The sequence below is a fragment of the Rattus rattus genome, chromosome 5 (genome assembly GCF_011064425.1).
Source record: "Rattus rattus isolate New Zealand chromosome 5, Rrattus_CSIRO_v1, whole genome shotgun sequence".
NCBI lineage: Eukaryota > Metazoa > Chordata > Mammalia > Rodentia > Muridae > Rattus > Rattus rattus.
This window is the reverse complement of record NC_046158.1, coordinates 91,986,468-92,010,401: the sequence shown is the minus strand read 5'-3', so window position 1 is coordinate 92,010,401 and position 23,934 is coordinate 91,986,468. Positions and strand designations below refer to the sequence as shown.

General features: G+C 41.5%; 1 protein-coding gene across 2 annotated transcripts in view; it reads left to right on the top strand.

Annotated features, from left to right (window-relative positions):
* Scg5 (secretogranin V) overlaps positions 1-20,023 on the top strand; it is a 44,411-nt gene extending 24,388 nt beyond the window's left edge. Inside the window, exons 3-6 of one of the 2 annotated variants that reach the window (XM_032903895.1) lie at positions 4,782-4,931; positions 8,116-8,225; positions 15,675-15,728; positions 19,487-20,023. In XM_032903895.1, coding sequence (XP_032759786.1) covers positions 4,782-4,931; positions 8,116-8,225; positions 15,675-15,728; positions 19,487-19,582 — 410 coding nt within the window. In that variant the 3' untranslated portion in view covers positions 19,583-20,023. Of the gene's footprint in view, positions 1-4,781; positions 4,932-8,112; positions 8,226-15,674; positions 15,729-19,486 lie in introns of both variants that reach the window. The other variant, XM_032903894.1, reaches the window with a different exon arrangement.
* The last annotated feature ends 3,911 nt before the right edge of the window (positions 20,024-23,934 follow it).

The window sequence follows — 23,934 nt, the reverse complement described above, 5'->3', positions numbered from 1 at the left end:
GAATTAACAGCTTCCAAGAAGGGATGAAACAAGGACTTAAAAAACCAGCTGTGACTATTTAACAGAGTTTTCTCGCGTCCTTTAGAGTAGAGAACACCATGTGGCTCTGTAGTCATTGATGTCAACAGTGATAATCCAAGATTATTATAAAGCGGCCAAACCACATTCTCAAGGTAAGATTTAGATGTCCAACGTTTTCTTCGAATGATTAGAAAAAATGATTGTTGACCTTAATACGGATGTTTCAGTCATCTGGATACTGTGGGGAGATTCATCTTCTCTAACAAAGAGAGATGCAACGCTGCAATTGGAAGCCTCACTTTGGATTTGGCTCATGGAGAATCAGATGACTTTAGAATACTGTGTAATACTATAGATTTACTCTGTAAAAAGCTTGGAATTCATTCAGTGCACCAGAAAGCCCATACCCAATCAAGGCTAGATAAAATTTAGGGATTTATTGGTATTTAGTTTTTATAACTTCACTTATTGCATACGGACACCTAGCCTAAATCATTTAAATGGTGACATTCTGTTAGCTCCTTGGCACCAGGCTTCCCCACCACAATTCTCCTCTATTGCTTAGCACTGATGCCCAGCCTCATGGTTCCACAGACAGCCTCGGCATGGGGGGAGACACCATGACCACAGCAACTCTTACAGAAGAAAACATTTAATTGGGGATGGCTTACAGTTTCAGAGGTTCGGTCCAGTATCGCCATGGAGGGAAGCAGGCAGACATGGTGTTGGAGACGTAGTTGGGAGTTCCACATCCAGATGCAGACATCAGGAAAAAGAGCACCACTGAGTCTGGCTTGGGGTTTTGAAAACTTCAAAACCCACCTCCAGGGACATGCTTTCTTTAGCAAGGCTACACCTCCTAATCTATTCAAATAATGCCACTCCCTGGTGACCTAGAATTTGAGTCTCAATCCATGAGCCTATGGGGGGCCTTTCTATTCAAACTATTCACACCCTCCAATGCTCAATCTTGATAGATTTTAGATATTTTGTCTAAGTGTTGATATATAGAATATGTTTAATAGAGATTTTAAGTTGATTGAATAATGACTTTTAAATACATTTGGCTGATGTGAGTTAAGGAGACTGAGGTAAGTGGACCAAGCAGAAACTACAGTATCACAGCATGTTGGCTAGTATAGCATGTGATGTAACAGAACTATTCTAAACAATATAATGAATCAGAAAGGTAACATTTGGTTGCATACGCCACTATTTTCTAGATGTGCACAGGTCAGCATCTTTGACATCTACGAGTCCCCTACAGTACCTGCCTCAGTACGTGCATCTGGACTCAATGTCATTAAGTATGATTTGAAAAGAGTTTGTGTTCTAACATATCTACCTAGTTGTAAACATCTGCTGCTACCTAACAAGTGCTACATTCATTTAAATGGCACCGTGCACAGAGGTAAATAGAGCTCTGGCAGGCTTTCCATAAGGGAAACTGTGTTTGCTTCCTTCATTAATTACTAATGGAGCATTAAAACATGCGCTCCCTCTGAGCCAAGTTGGCTAATTCCTGGCGCTTAATTCCAGGGTGCTTTCAAAAGCAGAGACACGTATTGACACACCAGAGAGCATGCCCTGTAACAAGCATGCGGGTGACTACACTGCCAAGATCATACTAAGCTCCAAGTGTACCAGTACCAAATGCACTGATCCATTGGTTTAACCTTTGCAGTTGGAGGTTAATTTGGAAAAATAAGCATATATCCCCAGAGCACTTCTGAGAGCAGCTACTACCGTGTGACTTGGATAACTACTAAGATCCAGAATGGTTAAAAATAAAGGCAGACCAAATTCTGCCTCTCAGCGGAATGAGAGTAGCGAGCTAAGAACAGAATTACAAACCAAATCATGATTTACAAATTAATTTCAATAGTCAATTACCAACAGAATTAAAATGAAGAATTTATTCCCTCGGACACATCAACTAACATAGCATCGGAGTAATGGCATGAAAACAATAAGAGACTGACCAGTATATATTAGTCATAGTAGATCTTTAACATGTAGCACTATATGTTTAGCATACATTTTAATATAGATTATGATAAAATATGAATAAGAATATGAAAGAAGATCATAATGTTGAATATTGGCTATATTTGCTTATACGTCACACAAAATACCTTACTTTAGATGTTCTTGTAGTTATAGTGGTCCACAATAGAAATACTTTTCTTTTCTTTTTTCCTTTTTCTTTCTTTTTTCTTTTTGATCTGTCTGTTTTCAAGACAGAATTTCTCTATGTGGGCTGTCCTGGAACTCACTGTATTCAACAAGTTGATCTCAGATTCAAAGATCTGTCTGACTCTGCCTCCCAAACATTGAGATTAAAAGCGTGTACTACTAGTGCCCCACAAAACTGTTTAAAGTTTTACTGTATACATGTGGGTGTTCTGCCTGCATGTATGTTTGTATGCAATGCACATGCAGTGCCTAGAGAAGTGAGAAGAGGGTTTTAGATACTCTAGTACTGGAGTTACAAATGGTTGTGAGCCATTGTGCGGGTGCTGATAATCGAACCAGGGTCCTCTGGAAGAGCTATCTTAACCATTGAGCCATTTCTCCATCCCCAAACATTTTTTCAAATATGTAAATTTCTGTAGATATCCACTTGAATTGCAGAGTAATGATATACAATATAGGCATAAACAAAGTAATGCTGCATGTTGGTGATGTCTGGATTTGAACTTTAATCAAACATAACAGAGACAGTGATGGAAAAACACCTCAGAAAGATACCAAGCTATCCGCATAACGATCCTGCTTGGAGATATTTACAGCCACAAAGAAAACAATGTGCCTATCCAAAGAGGAACAGGTTTGGCCAAAAAGACTAAACCAATGAAGTCACAGAGGACAAGATAGCTTTGTCTGCTGGACTTAGGTAAACTGGCCAGATGAGAAGGTCATGCTTCTCGTGGACATGGAAGGATGAGGCCGTATTCCCCAGATTTGACTGTAGTTTCATATGCAACAATTAATTCTTTGATTTAGAATAGAGCACCCCCCACATGGACATCTGTGAGCACCATTGTAGATTAATGCAGCTATGAGGGAAGAACACCAGTCGCCCAGTAGAGTTGAAAAGTATAAAGTCTTCCTAAGAAAGGGTCTGAAAAAAGGAAGCTTCTTGACCTTGTAAAATGTTAGTGGTATGAGTGAAGTTGTACATGGTAGGTGTAGGTACAGTGAAACATGGTATGCATGGGAACTTTTGATTAATTCCTGACATTCATGGATGCCAGGCAGATTGGATGACAGTTTATCTATTTTAAATACAGTAAAATAAATCATGGATTCAAGGGTTGATTTTTTTTTAAAAGCAAACTAAAGGAAATATCCAAATGTTGATCGTAAGCCTGAAGAGGCAATGGTTTTACAAGTCTAGACAGATAAAAAGAGATCGCAAAGGAGAGTTAAAAACAACACGGACTATGCAAATATTAAAAACTTATGTTAGCAGAATATTCTAATAGCCACCAGAATTCAAAGTTGGACAATGTTGGGAAATGTTTGTAGAGAATGTGACAGACGAAGGTCTGATATCTTTATTAAATGAAATGTTTGTACAAATTGATAAGAGAAACATTGTAATTCTAGAAGCATAAACAGACAAGTCATAAAAGGAAAAGAAAACCAGTAAACAAACATATGGAAGATTATTTGATTGATTTGGCAGTCAAATCCATTTAAGTGAGCAAGAAAAATATGAAATTTTATTTTTATGAAACCCAATGCTAGCGAGGACGTTGTAAAAGTGGTGCTTTCATGTTTAGTGATATTTAAATTAGTAACCCCTTTTTGGAAAACACTTGGCAGTACAATATCATGAGCCGTAAAAATGTTTATAGCCTTTGACCTAGTAATTTGACTTGCTTCTGGGAACTTCTCCTGAAGAAAATTAATCCAAAATATGGAAGAAATTAAAGACCTAAAATAAATTGGGAAATGCTAAGTGTCTCACAATAGAGAATAGTTAATGTGTCATGGTACACTGATTGGATGTAAAACAACGTTGTCCCTCTTAAGTCCCGAAATGGAGCACAGGCAGACAAATGGAAAGGTTCTTGTGATTTAATATGATATAAAGTCATACGGTATTTACGTTTTTGTGTGTAGATGTGTACATGAGTGTGGGTACCCACTAACGCCTCAGGCAGTTGACACTGCTGATTGTGGGGGCTGAGAACCAAACTTGGGTGCTCTAGAAGAATAGCAAGTGATTATTCCAGCCCCTGTAAAGATTTATGCAGAAAAATAATACCCAGAAGAGAACAGTTGGAACAGTCAAATTTTGAGGTCTTAAGCTGGGGTAGTAGTATGTTAGTGAGTTTTTTCTTTAATCCCCCCACCCCCATTATATTCCTTCCATTAGACCTCTGTGTCTGTTGCTCTCTGTGTGTCCCTCATTCCCACCCGAGTCCATACCCAATTTCCAGAGTCCTTCTCACCTACATGAGCATTCAGAGTCCTGCTCACCTTTGTGAGCATCCAGAAACACAGTTCTATCCATGGACCTGTCTCATCTCCAAGTTCCATAATGGCGTCTTAGCATTTCTATGCATGCCATACACAGTTCGCATTCTAAGGAAATGACTGATGCACAGTGTGTGTCCATCTCTGCAGTTAAAGTCCAAACCCCAAGAAGGCAGGACCCGATTCCTATGCTTCCCTTGCTTACTGAGCGAGCACAGTGCTTTGTCTGCTGAGTAGATGCCAATTTAAAGATGCTTCCTCCCATGCTGCAGGGGGAGCTCACGAGGGTCTTCAGCATCTGGGTCCTTTCGGCAACATCCCCAACATCGTGGCAGAGTTGACTGGCGACAATATTCCTAAGGACTTCAGTGAGGACCAAGGGTACCCAGACCCTCCAAATCCCTGTCCTCTTGGGAAAACTGGTAAGGAACGTGGCTTTGGGTTATAATGAGAGGTAATTGGAAATTCTGACCCCAGCTACAGTGTGAGCGCTCTCTGAAGAATGTTCCTCTTTTTATTAGGGTGAGGCCTCTCTCTTCCCTGAAGCACAGAGCTCCCATGTTGGGTGGAGCAACATGGGACTTGGATATGACCAAGCCAGTATGGAGAGACTGGCCCTGGATGACAGGAAATCTTGAGTCACTGGCTGGCATCAAACCCATCAGTCACCTTTGACTTGCTTGTAGGGTTTTGGATGGGTAGAGTGATAGACTAGCTCAGAGTGTGGGGGTCTGGAAAAGTTGATAAGATAACACAGAGGTTCTTAAAGGTCCCTGAGCCAGCAGCAGCAGCATCGCCTGGAACGTAACATAAACTCAACATGCGGATCCTTATGCTGAATCAGACTTACTGAATCAGAAATGTTATACCTGGGTCCTAGCCATCTGTGTAGTGAGCAGCCCAGGAGCACACTGAAGTCTGAAATCTACTATTAGAAGACAAAGGAAAGAGACCCAGAGCGTGAGCCAAGAGATCTGATTTCTAGGGTTAATGGTGCAGTATGATTTCACTTCTTTAGGCTTGTGTCTTGTCATCTATAAAAATACGACACACTCAATGCCTTAAAGAATTGTACAGTGTAGGAGTTGGGGATTTAGCTCAGTGGTAGAGCGCTTGCCTAGCAAGTGCAAGGCCCTGGGTTCGGTCCCCAGCTCTGAAAAAAAAAAAAAAAAGAAAAAGAAAAGAAATGTACAATGTGAGTTGCAGGTTTTTCTGAGCAAGATCTGTGGTGACATAGTACTTTGTATGTCCTTGACTCTGGGAGCAGAAAGCAGAGTAAACTGACAGAGATCCCAGTGCTAGACTCGGCCTCAGATTCTGCTTTTGCCTTTGCTATCATTCTATGAAGCTAACATACTTACTCCACACTGCTTTTGTGCCTTAATGGGCAATGTAAGAAAAAAGAATCACTTGCTAAATTTAGCTACTGTTAGGGAGGACTTTTGAGACCACCTTATCATGCATGATGCAGCACAGCACAGTTGAATGGTTCAAGAATGGACCCTTGACTTGCCTCTGCCCTGGCATGCTCTCATCTGAATCATCACCCTGTGCAGATCAGTGCAGCTCCTCAGATCTGATATGGCCACAGGGTTAGAAAGTTACTTTTAGAACACGTTTTCAGTCCCCTAAAATCTCAGGCATCTCAGACGGGCTTCATCTCCACAGCTTGATCTCAGCCCACTTAAAGGTACTTGAGAAATTATCACCAAAATGTTGCAAAGATGCTGCATTTGGACCACTTTGCTTGGTATCCCTCTCCCACATAATGAAGGCATTAGAAATAGCTCAGTGAGAAGTGGGGAGTCACAATGGGAGTCATTTGGAAGACTAATAACTTCCGCACTAGCCTCCTGGGGCTCAGGACTGCCACACTGCAGTCTAAAGACTTTAGTCCTAAGAGCTGGACAACCCTGCTAGTTGCAAATAGATCTCTCATTGTTGACTTTGACAGGTCATTATCCCTTTGTAATACACAGCGTCAAGACCTTTGAATTGGGGACCTTCTTTCCTATCCCAATCTTGTACAAATGCTTGCAACCTTTCTTTTCCCCCTGATTTTCCACCTCATTTTATGATGCTGGGACTTGAACCTAGGCTCTCACATATGCTAAACTGGAACTCAACCACTGAGATGCATGTCCTGCCCCTATTTCTCCCCTTTTAAAAAATGTTGTCTAAAATACATCGAAGCAGGAAGTATTCAAAACTCACTTTTAGGGGATCATACCTAGCAATTATAGATCTTATAGAAAAACAGAAGCTAGGAAAGATAACTTACTTTTTTGGGTTGAATGGAAAACATGATGCATACTTCAGTGAGCCACCACAGTTGGGCACCATGGCTTATTTCTGTAATCCTAGCCCTCCCTCAGAAGTCATTGACAAGAGGATTATGAGTTTGAGCACAGTCTGAACTACAGAGCAGGCCCTTGGTGAGAGCAATCAAAACAAAAGCAAAACTAAACAACAACAACAAAACAGATATCTTGGAATAAACTTTCATTTAAAGGGAGGTGGCAGAGATGGGCCTTAAACATACTCTAAACTTCCCGTGTACCAAAGGTATCATGCATGGGCATTTTCCTCTCTTAGGGCAAATATCTGATTTACCTAGTTAAATAGGTAAATAAGCAGAAATGGAGAAGCTGGGTTAACTTTAAGAAGCTAAACTTATGGTATAGTCCTGTGTGTTCTGAGATTTGATTCTTAAGTTTTGATCTGTCTCCCTGCTGCTGTAATACACAGCACCCAGACCTGTCTAAAGATACTGGAATGGTTCCTAAAGTCAGCATTCAAGAGAAAGAGAGACTCATGGATGGAAACATATTGCTTAAGGAAACTCTTGATGGTGAAGCAAATGAAACATTCTAGAGTAGTGGTTCTCAGTCTTCCCAATGCTGTGACCCTGTTGTGTTGACCCCTAACCACACAATTATTTTCATTGCTGCTTCATAACTGCAGTTTTGCTTCTGTTATAAATTGTAATATAAATATTCATGTTTTCCGATGGTCTTAGGTGACCCTTATGAAAGGGTCATTTGTGCCTCAAAGGGGTTGTGACCCACGGGTTGAGAACTACTGGTCTTGTGGTTCTTCACAATAGAAACTTGAGTTTTACTTATACGCAGTCCTATCACAGGGAGGTAAGGGAATGGCAGAGGTACATTGTTTTGCTGTCTTGACTTTGATGCCCCCAGTTGCCCTGGCTGGCAGTACCCCATACTGGCAGATAGGGTAGAGTTGGGGAAATGGATCATAATAAGAGTTTTGGGGACAGGCCTGAAAGTGGAATACATAACTTCTGCCTATATGATATTGGCTCAGTCAGGCATATGTTTCCACATTATCAGAAAGAACGGCTGAAAAGTCAGCTTTGCTATGTGCCAAGGAGAAAAGAGAAGTAGGTTTGAAGTACACCTGATAGGTCTTTGCTCCTGAAGCAGTCTCATCCACCAAGTGGATTGAATCCAGAGGAAATGTGACTTAGAGTATCTGATATGAACAGACTGTGACCCTTGTGTGCCTAGATGTTTTTTGATAGGCTAACATTTAGAATAACAACAGATGCTTTGACCATTTCTTAAAAACCTTTGTCTACAGCAGATGACGGATGTCTAGAAAACGCCCCTGACACTGCAGAGTTCAGCCGAGAATTCCAGTTAGACCAGCACCTTTTTGATCCAGAACATGACTACCCAGGTTTGGGCAAGTGGGTAAGTCCATTTCCAGTGGCTGGTAGAGTTTTCACTCAGGTCTGTGGGAATAGTAATGCCGGAGCTAAACAGCATGCATGGAGAGAAGGAAGATTGCTTAGGAGTTGATTCCTCAGAAATCTCCAGTGAGGGGAACTCTATGCAGTTATTTTTCCAGACTACACTCATGCATCTGTACAGCAGGATACTGGTCCCATCGAAAGAGACAACAAATATAGACCATATGCTCTCTAGAGACTTCTACTCCGTTCTATTCCACAGACTGAGACATAGTATTCTCATGTCTCACTAGTGTTCAGGCCACTCGACTCCACAGAAAGGAAAAGACTTTTTCAAAAAAAAAAAAAAAGATACTGAGAAGGTTGCAGAGTTGATCTCTAGACTAAGGGAAATGGACGATCCATGTATATCTCTGCAGAATCAAGGAAATGAAGACATCCAGACTTGTAAAAAGACACACATAAGTCTGCTTTGTGGAAAGAGGGACAATCTCCAGATGCGTGGCAGCGAGCTTGCTGTTGGTCGCATGCAACTATGAGTAGCTGTCAATGAAGGGTGTTGTTTTATAAGCACTTGGAAAGCGGAATCATGGCCCCTTGGCACTGGTGTGCTAAAAACAAGTTTTGTCGATCTCCTCCTATTATTCCGCTGCCAGCATTATGTATGCCAGCTTAATGAGGGAAATGAAGTAGGCATGGTGCTCTTGGATCTCATCTAAGTATTTGACAAGATCTTTTATGATCTCCCATTGGAAGAGGTGAAGACACCCAGCCAAGTCAACAGAATGCCACCAAAAGACAGCTTGTTAGAGAATCTGTGTCAGGACGGGAGGGAGATGGTGCAGGGAACCCTGCATGTCTGAATGCTACCCCACTCCACGTGTGTATCAATGTTTGTAATAAAAGTACAGATCACACACTTCTCAGATTCTCAGTGGATGACACAAAGTTGGAAGGGAGAGCTCTGGATGACAGAGCCGGGATTCAAGATCACAACAGGCTGGAGCATCGAGCCAAGGAGGATTACAATTGAATGGGAATGTGTCTAGGTGCCTGTGGTCGGGCCTATGTAATCCAATGATGAAGTCATGTGAGAGAAAACCAGGAAACACTGAACAGTGTTAATTCACAGATGGGAGTAGACGGTCAATGCATCTGTGGGATGAGTGAATGGGGAGTGTTCCCTTCAAAGACAGTCCAGGTACCCTCAGCCCCTCCAGCCTCATCAGTCCCTTCTAGGTCAGTGCTAATTGCAGTCTTGGTTGTTGTGTTACAGTACACACTGAAATTGTGAAGCTACATTTTCCCTTTCCTTCTGCATTGGAGAAAAAAATTATCCTAGATAACCACTTTCATTTTTTTATAGCATCTTTCTTCACATTTTCCTAAGTCAGTTCAGTTCCCTTCGCCTTCAAAATACATTTCCAAATTAAGGCAGGAAAGCAACACACTTGAGTTAACCTTTCATCTCCAATTTGTATCCCTCTCCATCTTCCTCTCCCTCTTTATCCCCCAGCTCTCTTTCTCTCATTAATTCTCACTTTCTCTTCCCTCCTCCCCCCACATAGCCCTATTAGAGAAGATTGTTTTGTCAAACTCTTTTCAAACCTCCTCTTGGCAAAGTTTTAAACAAAAATGAAAAAAAATCTTGAGTGTTATGAAAATCTCCTATAAAATGTATCTCAATGGGATAGTAAGAGGTAAAATAGAGGGGAGACTGAAGACCAAAGAAAATGGAGAAAGAAATAAAGTAATTATACTTATGCTGATCCTGTATATAGTGATGAAGATAAGAATTAGTACCATTTCAGAGGGAATCATCTAATAGAATGGTTATATACTGGAGAGAGACAGAGAGAGAGACAGAGAGAGAGACAGAGAGAGAGACAGAGAGAGACAGAGAGAGACAGAGAGACAGAAACAGAGAGACAGAGATAGACAGAGACAGAGAGACTGACAGAGACAGAAAGGTACAGAGAAAGATAGAGACAGACAGACAGAGAGACAGAGGCAGACAGGCAGATAGACAAAGGAACAGAGAGACAGAGAAGGACAGAGAGAAAAAATCTATATGAAAGTTTATATACATAAACTCTTCCTATGAGGAATTTTAAAAGGAGAGGAGATGTATCATGCATTTATGTGCCAGCTTAAAGGAGGAAGGAAAGGAAAGAGCAGAAAATTAAGAGTAATGCTGGGGAAAGACCCACAATAGATGGGCAAGGTCTTGCTAAACAGTAGCAAGGACCAAGTTCAGAAGGATGCAAACAGATTCTGAGCCCACTTTATTTTAGATACTGTGCTAGGTGCTTGGTCTCCAGGACTCATCAAGTGGCCTTGGGTTTTCAACAGTTTTACAGTCTTGAAATGAAAAGCATGAAGCTATAATAAGCCCAAATTTGCGTGGATGCAGTGCCCTTCTGATGGTACAGTGAAGGCTGGGTCCCGAAGCTAGGAAAGATGGAATCCAAAGGCAGAGGAAGATGTGAGGCCAGTGGGCCTGATTGTGACTTAACCACAGAGGAAGCTGAGGCTCTATGGAGAATCCAGCTGAAGTCTCAGGGGACAGGGCACAGTTGAGTGGAAGGCTGGATCTGAGACCAAGAAGAAAGGAAGTGGAGGAAATGTCTGAGTGTGGGCAGAGCTCATCTGGGGTTGTGATGGGGTGGAAGAGGTGCTAACTTCTTTTCCCAATATTTTATTATTTTGTTTGTTTGTTTGTAGGCATGGCCTTTCTACACACTCCTGGCTGTCCTAGAACTCACTCTGTAGACCAGGCTAGCCTCAATCTCCACTCACAGAGCTCCCACTGCCTCTGTCCCAGGGGTGCTGGGATTACAGCTGCACAGCAACTACACCCTCTTCTTCAAAAGTTCTCCATCTCTCACCAAATCCCACTTGCATCCCCCTTTGAAACACTTTCCTCTCCCTCCCCTCTCCCTTCTCGGAACACTCCTTGGGCTTCTCTCAATCACCCAGATTCATTGTCTGCCTCAGAGCCAAGACTAGAATTTAAGACCAAGAATAAAAAGGGCTATCACATATCAATGGCAAAGGAATGACATTTATGCCTCTTATCAGCTCTAATGATGTGTTTGTTTAAACTTCAGTTTCCTTGTTTATTTTCTCATTACCACCCAGCAATAAAACCGTGTTTGCTTGATCTTCACATAGAAGTGTTAACTGAGTGTCTATTGCTTTTTTAAGCCGGGATCCACAAAGCAGCCTGGGTGTTTATATAGAAGGATAGTCTCAAGCGTGTCTGCAACTCAACTATCCTTTCAACTTGCAAAGCAGTCATCTCTCAAATAGATTGCACACAAGTCCCCGCTGCTTCCCCGACAGCACTGCCTCCCTGTGTTTTGTATTATCTGGAGCTGAGTTGCATCTTTAGCAATGATTTCCACATTACAAATATCGGTGTGTCTGTAGTATTTCCTGCACGGCTCTTTCCTTGTTACTGAATCAAGACGAGTTTATTAAATATGCACCATATGACCTCTGGGCCCTGTCGCGGGTAATGGGATGACACCAAATACATGCTATATAATAAGAAATCCTAAATTTATAGCACTTATACTACATGGAAAGCACTGTGCTAATATTTTGCCTCAATCATTTTATCCAGGCTGCTCACCCTCATCACTCTCACTAAACTCCATCTTTACAAATACACTCTCTCTCTCTTTGACTCATCCCTCATAATATGGCCTCTGGAGTCCTATTTAGGATCGACCGCCTTCACCACAGTGTATATAACTAACTGGAGTCCTGAGGGTCCATGACCAAAGGCTGCTATAAGCCTCCTCACATTCAACTACGACCCTCAAAGCCCATGACCAAAGGCTGATGCCAGCCTTTCCCCTTAATGTACTTCCTCAGTGTGTCAAAAACCAAATCTTCCTCCTTTCCCAGCACATTGTACAGCCTTCATCAATAGTTGATCAAGCTGGGCCATGGGAGACAGGAGGTGTGTGGTCGGTCCGTCTCCGACTTTGTTTATCCCACATGGCCATGCCTTGTCTGAATATTGGAATATTGAGTACTCTCCAGTTCTGGCTTATCTTGGGTTTCTGTGTCATTAGACTTGAGCTATTATTTTATGTCTTCTTTTACTTGACACATACTAACTGTACATATTTATGGAGTAGAGTGTGGTATGTTTATACATGTCAGTGCATGTACCCCACACATCATGTGTGATGGTCAGATCTGGGTCACTAGCGTATTCATAACCTCAGACTGTGTTCATTTCTTTTTAAAAATTTGTCATTTTATTTTATCCATATGGGTACTTTGTCCGCATGTGTGCCTGTGCTTCATGTAAGTGCAGTATGCACAGAGGCCAGAAGAGAGCATTGGGTTCCCTGAAACGGGAGTTAGAGAGAGTTGTGAGCTGCCGTGTGGGTGCTGGGAATGGAACCTGGGTTGTCTGGAAGAGCAGCCAATGCTCTTAACTGCTAATCTATCTCTCCAGCCCCTTAGTTCTTTCCTCTTCCTCCTCCTCCTCCACCTCTTCCTCCTCCTCCTCCTCCTCCTCCTCCTCCTCCTCCTCCTCTCCTTTTCCTCCTCCTCCTCCTCTCCTCTCCCTCCTCCCTCCTCCTCCTTCCTCCTTCTCCTTCTCCTTCTTTTTTCATGTTGAAAATGTTCAGAGTACTCACCACAGTTCTAAAACACACAGCTTGTTAAAATGGTTGTTCAGCTGTGGTAACACTTACTTCTCCTTAACTGTATGTGACCTGGATTGTCACTGTGCTGTCTCCATCTCCTTCACCATCCCCAGCTCTGGGAGTCACCGTTCTTCTCTCTGTTAGCATGAGCTCAACGTTTTAAGCTTCTTCATAATCGTGCTGTTTATGGATATCCTGTCACTTTTCATCATGGCCATACACAGTGTCAGATTGTCCCCTGTTAGTGGTAACTTCATTTCCTTTAGTAAAGTAGTGTCCATGTTTCTCTGGTATAAAACTATCATTTTCCATTTGAAATTAACCTATGGAAAACTACTTTGAGACTATAAATATTTTGATCTCCATGAGGCTGTTAACCAATGCGTTAATTTTGCATTCATTGATGGTTATTTACCAGACTCAGTTATAACCATGGTAGTTGCAGAAGGATGAGCTTCTTGCTCTCTTGTTCTTTCCCTTTGCTGATTTGCATCCTACTCCCATGCAAAGCCTCCACTACCTCCTTTCCTGTTTATAAACATTGTCATTTATTTGGTACCTCTATAGGTTCACTGTTACTAATTTTTTCTTTTTTTCTTTTTTTTTTCTTTTTTTCAGAGCTGGGGACCGAACCCAGGGCCTTGAGCTTGCTAGGCAAGCGCTCTCCCACTGAGCTAAATCCCCAACCCCCACTGTTACTAATTTTGATGTTCAAAATGTCCTGCATTTGGCCAGTAGGAATTTCTTCAAATTGGCATTTCCTTCCTTTGGACATGACTCTAGCACTTGGTTGAACGTATCTACTCAGATATTTAGCATCATTAATTTTTGTACTTCCTGTAGCCTAGCCCTATGATCAGACAGTTCTCCAAGATGTCTATCTCCCAGAGTCCTTTAAGAATGGAACTGGTTGTTCAAAATCTTGATGACCTAATGAAAAGTCCTTTAGTGAACTTAAACGAGCTGCTTTCTTAGAACTTAGGTTCCTTCTCCCCAAGGAACTAACAAATGAATTCGTTAGAAGAGGTGGTTGGTTTATTTTCATTCATTTTGTGTATTTTTTTTCATTCACATGCCAACCCCTGCCACCAAATTCACTCTGATGCAGAGCTAACGGAGAAGGCCCAGGCATATTCACCATGGAGAGGCGGGGGGGCATGGACATGTTGGTCCTGACCTCAGCTCTTCAGGAAAGCAGGAACCATCTTTGAGAGAAGACTTCTACACCTTGTAAACTTCTGGTTCTAATTTCCCCCAAGAAGCTCTAAAGGGAATTGAGATGTCACTGCCTTCATCTCATTTGCAGCATGCAGGAGCTGTGCCTGGTCTGATGGGCAGTGGGCTTCACTGCACCATCTTGCAGGACCCTCTGTCTGCCCTCCAGTTCCGACAGCTGGAGAGAGTGATGTATATGAGCAGTCATGTCCTCACCCTCTTTATGCCAACCTCCTTCCCAACTCTGGCATGAGCACCTAGAACATTCTGTATGCATTAGAGTTGTTTACAGTGAGACACTGAGGTTGAGACCAACTACAATATTCTCCTTCCTCGAGGGAATGGTCAGCAGGCCTGCCTTTTCTCTCTCCTGGTATTTACTTGATCCGTCCCCCAAAGTGAGCTGGAGATAGGGGCTCTGGCCAGGGCTGGTGTTTCTGGCAATGGGCATGCTTCTCCTGGCATACACCCTGCCCCTGGATGTTTGAGGTTGGGCAGAGCTGTTCACTGTAAGTTGCAGGTGGTGGGTTTTAACAAACAAGAAAACCACGAAGCTCATTCTTGGCATTTGTCATTTTCACTTTCAAATCTACCATTTAAATATTTGTTAATAACCAGACGGCTGCGAAGATACAAATGTTGTATAAACTTTCTCCTCACCAGAAGTCTGTCAGCTCCTTTTTCTAGAAGTTAGCATTAGAGTATTGTAGTTACAGCAAGATGAATTGTCCTCTATGCATTATTTTCCTTATGATTAGAAAAATCACATAAAATGACACAAGCAAAACACCCAAATCCCTTTCTTTGCTTTTACATCCAGGTTAAGTGTTCTGTCTTTTATAATCTCAACTGGAGAGAAATGTGTTGAGCATGTGTCTGATATTCTAGAGCTCATTTAAATCCACTGTGTGTTTGAAACACAGCCGTATGTGGAAACACTTACACAAACTGTGGTAACAGAACAGCACCCCCCCCCCCAACACACACAACATAACTTTCCTTTCTGCCAAGAAGTTTTTTGGCAGTTTTTAAAAGGTTCACTCTATTAAAAATGTTATAGACCAAATGGTTCTGTGATTGGCTTGATGGGGCCACTAACTTGAGCCATGGGCGGGATGGCCGCAGAAGTAAAGTCTCGTTTATTTACACAGAGGACTGTTGTTATTGGTCAGACACTGCTCCAGAGAACAGTCATGTGCGTAGTTCATAAAGAGGGAATTAGATACTGAGATAAAGTTATTTATTTTCAAACAAAGGCCGTTCAGAGTGAGGAGACGGGCTTCCCGCACCCTGGTATTTTAGCACGCCATCTCTCCCTGTTTATGAGATTGTTGGTGGCACCGAGTGCCTTGAGGCAGTGCGGAGGACTTTGTGAAGAGCAATGCAGTCACCAGCTTTTCTCTTGTGGTCTATCCTTCTGACACGACATTCCTTTCATCTAACTTTGTTTCCAAAACATGTGTATGCTAATAACCAGAGGACACACCAAGTGTTGCTTTAAAAGAGACAGTTACCAAATTCAATCCATCCTTCTCCATTTGTGTTTTCTTTTCTCTCCACTCTAGAACAAGAAACTCCTTTATGAGAAGATGAAGGGAGGACAGAGGCGGAAGCGGAGGGTATGTCACATGAGGACCTGGGTGTTTCTGGGATGTTTCGTGTTTCTTCAAGGGGCAAGCGAAACATTTAGTTTTGGGGACATAGCAGAATATTTTCTGATGCAATTCCAGAGAACAGAACAGAAGTTGTGTACGGCAAGGACTACACCCAGCATATATACCCTTGGTTTCTGGGCTGGTCTTCTCCCTGGGCTTTTGGAGTGTTCTGTAAAAATCATGCAACACTTACTACTTCCTGTCTGGCCAGCAACCATGAAGGGTAGGTTAATAGGTAGAACAGCCTCCTACCCATGCAGGGGAGGAATGTGCAGGGAAGCTATTAGGGCATGACTTTCCTCAAATATTCTGTAAGCCAGTAGAGGAAGTGGCTCACACATCTGCATCCATTATGCAAATCACAAGACAGAAACCAGGAAGTGTGAAAGTGTATACCGCAGGGCATAATTTTGAATTTCTTCTACATATTTTTTTTATACTACCCTAGCCGAGGCTTGTGTAGCATGCATTCCACTTACCTCACTTGCTGACTACCCTGTCTGGTACAGCCTTAGTTAGGTCTCATTGGAGGACTGTCCAAGATGGACCTTTGGCCTCTGTATTGTGCATTTTGCTACTCCTTATATGGCAATCAAAGTTACACTGGGTTTCCAGTGCATGTTTATAGACCACAGACTTAATAGTGATCAGTATCCATTCTACTAATCTACTGGTACTCTCTTTTATTTGAACAAACAGGAGGGGTAAAAACCTTGCTATTATATAGTAAAGTACTACCATACCAATGGTTTTCATTAAAATATACAAACCAACCCAAGCCACTGACCATTTCTTTGGAATAGCAAGTACCTGGATCTTTGGAAAAATTAGGAATCTAATTCGTGGCAATTTTGGCCCATCTGAAGAGTTTGGCCAAATTCAGTCAGAAAATGCTTTAAGTGTGGGGTTTCTGGTCTGGGTAGTAATTGTAAGGCCCCTGGGTTGCTTGACAAACACAGATCCACAGGCAATCTCCTATGCAAGAAGCAGAAAGCTGTTACATCTGGAAGCAGATCTTCTTTGGGAGAGTGAATGGGGTTATTAGGGTTTTTCTTGGTGATTACAGTTTCCAATGGCAGATGGTGACAGGAAGGGTGTAATGCGTTCTTGAGAGAACATCAAGAAATTCTATTCTAGGAGCTCAGAATACACATAATTTACCAGGAACACGGTTTGAATACATCTCCCCATGGTACAACAAGGACATTTCCAAATAAGACCAATGACTGACCCCAAATGAATAACTTAGCATGCAGCTTTAAATGTCTCTACTTCCTGGCCCACCATGCCTTCTTCCCTAACTCTGAGGAGCTTAGGTTGACTTTAGGTCACATTTCCACAAGACTAGTAATTACCAAAATTCAAAATTCTGGCTAAGACATATGTCATAAAGGATTTTTACTTTGGCATCAACTTCTTTCTCATAGACATGGCTTAGAATTGAAGGAAAGAAGGGTCACTGTGACCCTGGGGTATCAGCTCTATGTCTTCTCAGTTATCTACAAAGCCCATTCTCATTCCTTTAGCCCTGGGCCATTCTAGACTGATGGGCAAACAGAACTTTCCTTCCACAGCACCACACCTCAGCTGCGGCTCCCCTCTTGAAGATCTTAGCCACTCTCTCTGGAGCTTGAATCAATATAAAGACATCACAGGTCACTTATCTGAAGAGTTAAGGATTACTCCAGAGAAACTCACCATCTACTGAGGATTTGAAGAGGACAGCAAGCAAGGATGCATCATCCCAAGTTGTCCTTCCACTTGTCAGATGAATAATGATCATGTGTAACCTACCCAATAGTGACCATACATAGAGTTCTTCGGAGCACACTTAAAACAAACCACTTAACTCATAATTGAAAATCAATAAGAAACTCTTGAGACCTGACTCTGGAGAACCCCTCTTCTCCTTTCCTCACAATCTTTGAAATTTTCTGGGTTTAGACAGCCTGTCTTGTACCACGTAAGTTTCTTAGCAAGAGGACTTATCCCTAAAGTTACAACTAGAGCCCCGGATTCATTTTCTGTGACTTTTATAGTCACTCTAGGCCATTTAGGTTCCTAGTTGCTTCAAATATAAAAGATCAATGTACTTCTAAGTGATTTTTGAAAATATTTGAGCTCTGTAGCTTTATCTCGTTACCATCTAAAAACCACTAGTCATATTAAACAGTTTATCAGCTACTTACTCCCCAGTTGACAAATATGAATGTCTCATATTCTCTTTTAACATATGAGAATTTTAAGAGTTAATATTGTTACAAAATAGAAAAGTATTTCTGGTAGTGAATATACTTTTTATTTTTCTTATTTTTTTTAAAGATTTGTTTATTTATTATATGTACAGTGTTCTGCCTGAATGCCAGAAGAGGGCACCAGATCTCATTATAGACGGTTATGAGCCACCATATGATTGCTGGGAAGGGAACCTAGGATCTATCTCTCTCTAGCCCCAAATATACTTTTTCTAAGCACATTAAGTCTGCTTACTCAGAGGTCTTTAGAATAAGACAGACCACACTAGTTGACACTTTACAAAAGAGTACTGTTTTGAATACTTTAAGGATGACTACCTCTTTGTAACATACCTATTTCCAAGTATGTAAAGACGCCATTCACTTTGCAGTCTTCACCTTTTTCTTGTGAGTCACCTTCGGAGAGTGACTGGGGTCCTTCCTAATTCACATGTTCACACACAAGACTGTGAAGAGCATTGACAAGGACCACTCCTGTGCTCCATCCTATGCCTTTCGGAACATGCCTGATCACCTTTTAAGAGAGTCATGTAGGCCAGGCCTGACTGAGAACTGTGTGTGCTTGCTCATGGACACTTAGTATTGCAATAGGACGGCTCTTCCTTTGTCATGTCAGCCTCTTATGTTTCTGTCCCATTGCTAGAAGGAACTTCACTCAACAAATACATTCCAAAATGTTCAAAATTTTCCTGCTCACCAAAGATGATGGTGCAAAGCTCTGGTTACCAGTTCAAATCCAAACCTCAGGAAATACTGATATTATTATTATTATTATTATTATTATTATTATTATTATTATTATTGCTATTATTAGAGAAGCAATGGGAACTCTTTGACTTATTTAGGATATCAACACATGAAAGAGATTCCAGAATACGAAGGACTGAATAATAAACAAAGGCTATTTCTGGATGGCTTTGTGTTTTATTTCACATTTGGGTTTGACTGAGGGGCAGTTGAAATTAATGAATTGTTCAACAGAATCCTTGCATAGAAGAGTTGCAGCCAGGGGATGACCTACAGTCAGACTTAGAATACTAATTCATACTAGATCATGTTTGTCTTTTCTTTTGAAAAGCTTTCTATAAGAATAATAAATGTGTTTCAGTGTCACCCCCACTTAAATAGGACCATGGAATAATCATTTTCTTTCACGTGAGACTTGGTAACCAGTAAAAATCTTTCCCACTTTACCACAAACTTTTAAGCTAAATATAACAATAAAAAGATTACATTGCATTTGATCAAGAACACTATGGTTATGTGAAAGACACTATTAGTAACATCTGCCAGGGAGACTGTGTACTGCACTGTGGGGCCATCATTTGGTAGGTGGGTGGTAAGTGCTATGTTATTTTCCTGTTAACCCAACAGTCAGAAAACAATTCTCATTCACTTACGTGAAGGTTCTGTATCTGAAGTTCTCACATAATGGCAAAACATATATTGGTTTTTTCTTTTTTTCAGAGTGTCAATCCCTATCTACAAGGAAAGAGGCTGGACAATGTTGTGGCAAAGAAATCTGTCCCCCACTTCTCAGAAGAGGAGAAGGAGCCAGAATAAAGAGAAGACAGTAGGTGGAAACCCATACAATGCTTATGTATGTGCATGTTAGCAGAGCCCGTGAGTGACAGCATGCATTTTACATATTTATGGATGAAAAACAGCTGTCCTTGTCTCCATAGCGATGCCTGAGCTTTCTGCTAAATTAGAATAAAAGCTCCTTTCCTTTTGGGGATTTTTTGATGTGGATCTGCAAGAAACATTACAATTAAAATGTATATGTCAAGTATAATAAAAACACGGATATGAAATACTCTGATTTCTTGCCGTTTTGGGTTGTGCTGTTTGGGCCAAGTCTGTAAAAAGCTAGCATTTGATTTTGATTATGTAGTGTATCTAGCCCTTGGGCCTTGTTACACACCAATAAAGAAGTTTGTACTCAAGGGGAGGGGCTGACACATCTCACTCTGCTGCTTCTTAATAAATGTATGTGCAAGCATTGGCTTGGGACGTTTTTTCTTTTTATATAACAGTATAAAATCAATTTCTTTGCTTAATAGAGCGAGGTGACTTGCAGAAGTGTCTGATTTTAGTGCTAATACTATGAAGTCAGTGGGGGAAGGTGTGATCTCATTTCACATATGTTTGAACTGAGAATATTCAACACATGATGGGAATAATCATCAAAACCCAGAATGGAAAAAAAAACCCTCTCCTAGGTGTGTGTGTGTGTGTGTGTGTGTGTGTGTGTGTGTGTGTGTGAAATGCTATAAATTTTAAAGTGCTTAAGAGAAATGTGAACCAAATAAAATATGTGTAGGTTTTTCTTTGTTTTCTGATTGAAGTTAATATATATAATATTATATATTAGTATGATATATATAATATATACATCATCTATCTGACAAGAGTGAGTAGTGGCGGGTTGGGGATTTAGCTCAGTGGTAGAGCGCTTGCCTAGGAAGCGCAAGACCCTGGGTTCGATCCCCAGCTCCGAAAAAAAAGAACAAAAAAAAAAAAAAAAAAAAAAAAAAAAAGAGTGAGTAGTGGCTGAAGATTTGATATAATTTAGTGAGGCAGAAGGATAGGGAACCCTGGTTTTCAATGATGTTGAAGCTGGGTCCCATGTACATGAGGACTTCCTGTACTTCTACCTCTCTGCTTAATAGGCTTGAAAATTTTCTACACTAGCAACACAGGTGAGGCTCAACACTAAGACTAACTTATGGTAAGCACTGGTCTGGAAATATAGCAAATAAGGTAAAAATCTTGATGCATATAGATAGGAAGAATTAATGTAGAATATTTCCCTTGGCCATTGTGTCTCAGAGGAAAAGAGATTTTCATAGAAGAGGAAGGAAATTTAGAGGACTACAGTAGACTAGTAGACTTGAAAAGAATGTGCTCTTCCAAGAGGGGCCTGGACCACATCTACAGCAGAGACATTCATTGATTTTCCTTGGCTGAGAAGGGTCATTATCACCCGTCAGTCTTTCCATGGTGCTACAGCCAAGGATCTTTGAAATCAGGAAGGTGGTTGTAGTCAGCCCAAGGACATTTGGGGAACAAAAGAAGAAGATGTTTGGCACAGTAGGCAGAAGTAAAGCATATGGTGCAGAAACTGTCAGCATTGCCCTGATTGAACTCTGACTGTGGGTACCAGCCCACTGGAGGCTCCTGGATGTAATTTACACAGCATGAAGGCTCATGAAGCTCTGGCCTCAGAGGATGTTACAATGGGGCCATTCTAGAAAAGAATTTCCTCTGTGATTGCTATTGGAGTGGGGGAAGGGAGTAGAGAATTGTAAAATATTATCTGTTTATGTATTGTTACTGAAGCTACTTTTAATTCCTGACCCATGATTCATTAGGCTGAGTCTTCAAGGAATAACTATTCAAAATACATTTGCCACTATGATATAGAATATTCTAGAATACCTAGAATTCCTGAAATGATCAATTCTGAGCTTGAAGAAATCTACCAGGGATCTAAGATGCTATTAGTGTTGTGAAGCTATCTGGAGGTGATATGATCTTGGAAAACTGGAGGGATCTTCCATTCCCCCATGAATGACACACAGGTAGCTGCATGACCAGACACTTCACATCTCCTGACCACCCTGGAACAAGATCTGTATTCCTTCAGTGAGCCTGCAAGGCAACACAAACAGGGTTCCTCTCCCCTCCTCCTCTTCCCTCCTCCCCTCTCCCCTCCCCTCTCCTCTGCTCTCCTCTCCTCTCCTCTGGAAACTCTCAGAGCTACAAGGTTTCATTGACATGTGCTACTGAGCTCTGCTAGCATTGGCTTAGGATCTGAGGAATGGGTACCTCCAGGCATCTGCTATACAACACACAGCAAGTCACTAAGGTGCCTGGAACACACAGGGACCAGGAAACCAGAAAAGTTGGGGTGGGGGAAATTGGGTGAGAGAGTGCAGGAATCGGGTAATCAATAAATTCTAATAAGATTGTGAGTTCTGGAAAGAGCCCTCTCAGGAGAAAGGTAAGTGTTGGTGGACAGGAGGTAAGTATGGCTTGGCATGGTTAATCACTAACCCCATTACTTGGATGGCTGGGGGGGCTGGTGAGATTGTACAGCAGAGTAAGAGGATGGACATTAGGAAACATGGGTTGATAAACACGGTTTGTGAGGTCTCTTCATACAGCAGCAGAGAGAATGTTGTCTACATTTAGTGTGCATTTTGGATGACTTTATTAAAAGATGTGAGGAAAGCAGTAGCGACTACTTAGACAAGAATCTAAACGACTTTCATTCTCAGGAAGGAAATTCTGAAGTGTCTGCCACTAAGCCAATTATATGCTTGAAAATTTGTTAAAGATATATAAAAGAACCATGGATGCATTTCAAGCATTGAGTTCAGGGAATGTTCCTGTGGCTTATACATTGATAAGGAACAGCTACTCCGTCCAGTGGGTCAGCTTTTCTCCTGCTGACTCCTGATAGCAACATTGGAGAGAGTAGCTAGCACAGATGCTATCCTTGGGTGTCAGGAGGTCGATCTTGTCGTGTTGTTTTACTTTTGTAATGGTGACGTGATTATAGGACTCTAGACATAGAGCCTTTCCCTACTTCTATGTAGAATGTAGTATGCTCAGAATGGGAGTGACCATGACTCCCTACCCAATCTTATCCCAGCTCACCAACCCAGCCCCACCTTCTTGTTATTCTAACTGATTAGTAATGGATCCCAGAACATGGAATTAGGTTATTGGAAGCAGTGTGGTCAGGCACCAGGCATGGATGGATGCAACCACTCACACATACACAGAAAATAAAAATAAATTAATCTTAAAAAATAAAGATAGGTGTGTTATACACTGCAAGCTTATCCCAGACAGTAGGATTTTTAATGTATATTTATACAATTGAGGAGAGCCCATGACTGTGCTGTAAGGCAACACATTGCTCCAAACACAGAAGATGCTGGCATTAGAAAAAGGCTTACATTGGACACTCAGTTTGCTACGAGGAGAGTAACTGGGACTTCTCTGTAAGGTGATCTAGCTCACCCAAGTGTCCCATGAGTTGAGACTGTGCCATGAGTGACACACAATAATTTATAATTCCAGATGCTTACAGTGTAGAGGATGATCAGATGTAGAATTGTGGCTGAAAAAAATATGTGAGGTATAAAAAAGACTCAGAGGAAGGGAAGTTTAGCTTGGCATGGTGATTTATATCTGTAATCCTAGTCCCTTCTGGAAGATGAGGCAGGAGGACTGCTGTGAATTCCAGGTCAATCTGAACTACAGAGTGAGACTCAATCACAAAAAAAGCAAGCAAGCAAGCAAACAAACAAAATAGACAAAGAGAAGCATGGAGTAGGCGGAGAGTGGTAACCTACTCACAGGAAATACATCAGAAAAGAAAGCAGAATGCTTATGATGGCTTAGACAAATGCCTGTGGTAAAAGCTTGGTTCCTGTGGGTAGTGTTATTGGGAAGTGACTCGGTCTTTAATAGGCAAAGGTGTCTTTAAAAGTACTCATTGGAAAGTTTGAAATCATTGAGGATATGCCCTCAGGGGAATTCTCCACCCCTCTTCTGCATCTTGGTCACGCATGCTCTGCCATGCACTCCCATCATGACATGCTGCTAACATCAAGGCAATGGGTATAACCAGTCAACAGGTAAAGTGTCTAAAGAGCGAATCTTTTCTTTTTGCAACTTATTTCTTCAAATATTCATTACAATGATAGGTCATCTTCAAAGCCAGGAGAGACATGGATGGTTGGATATCTTAACCAGGACAATGCATGTGCAAAATTATGAGAAGAACAAAGGTCTGTGTCCTAAACCAATAGAGTGGAGAGTTTGGAAAGGAAGAAAATCTGGTCTGTGAGAAGGTCAGGATTTTCTTGAGATCAGGGGTTTTAAAAATCATTATCTTA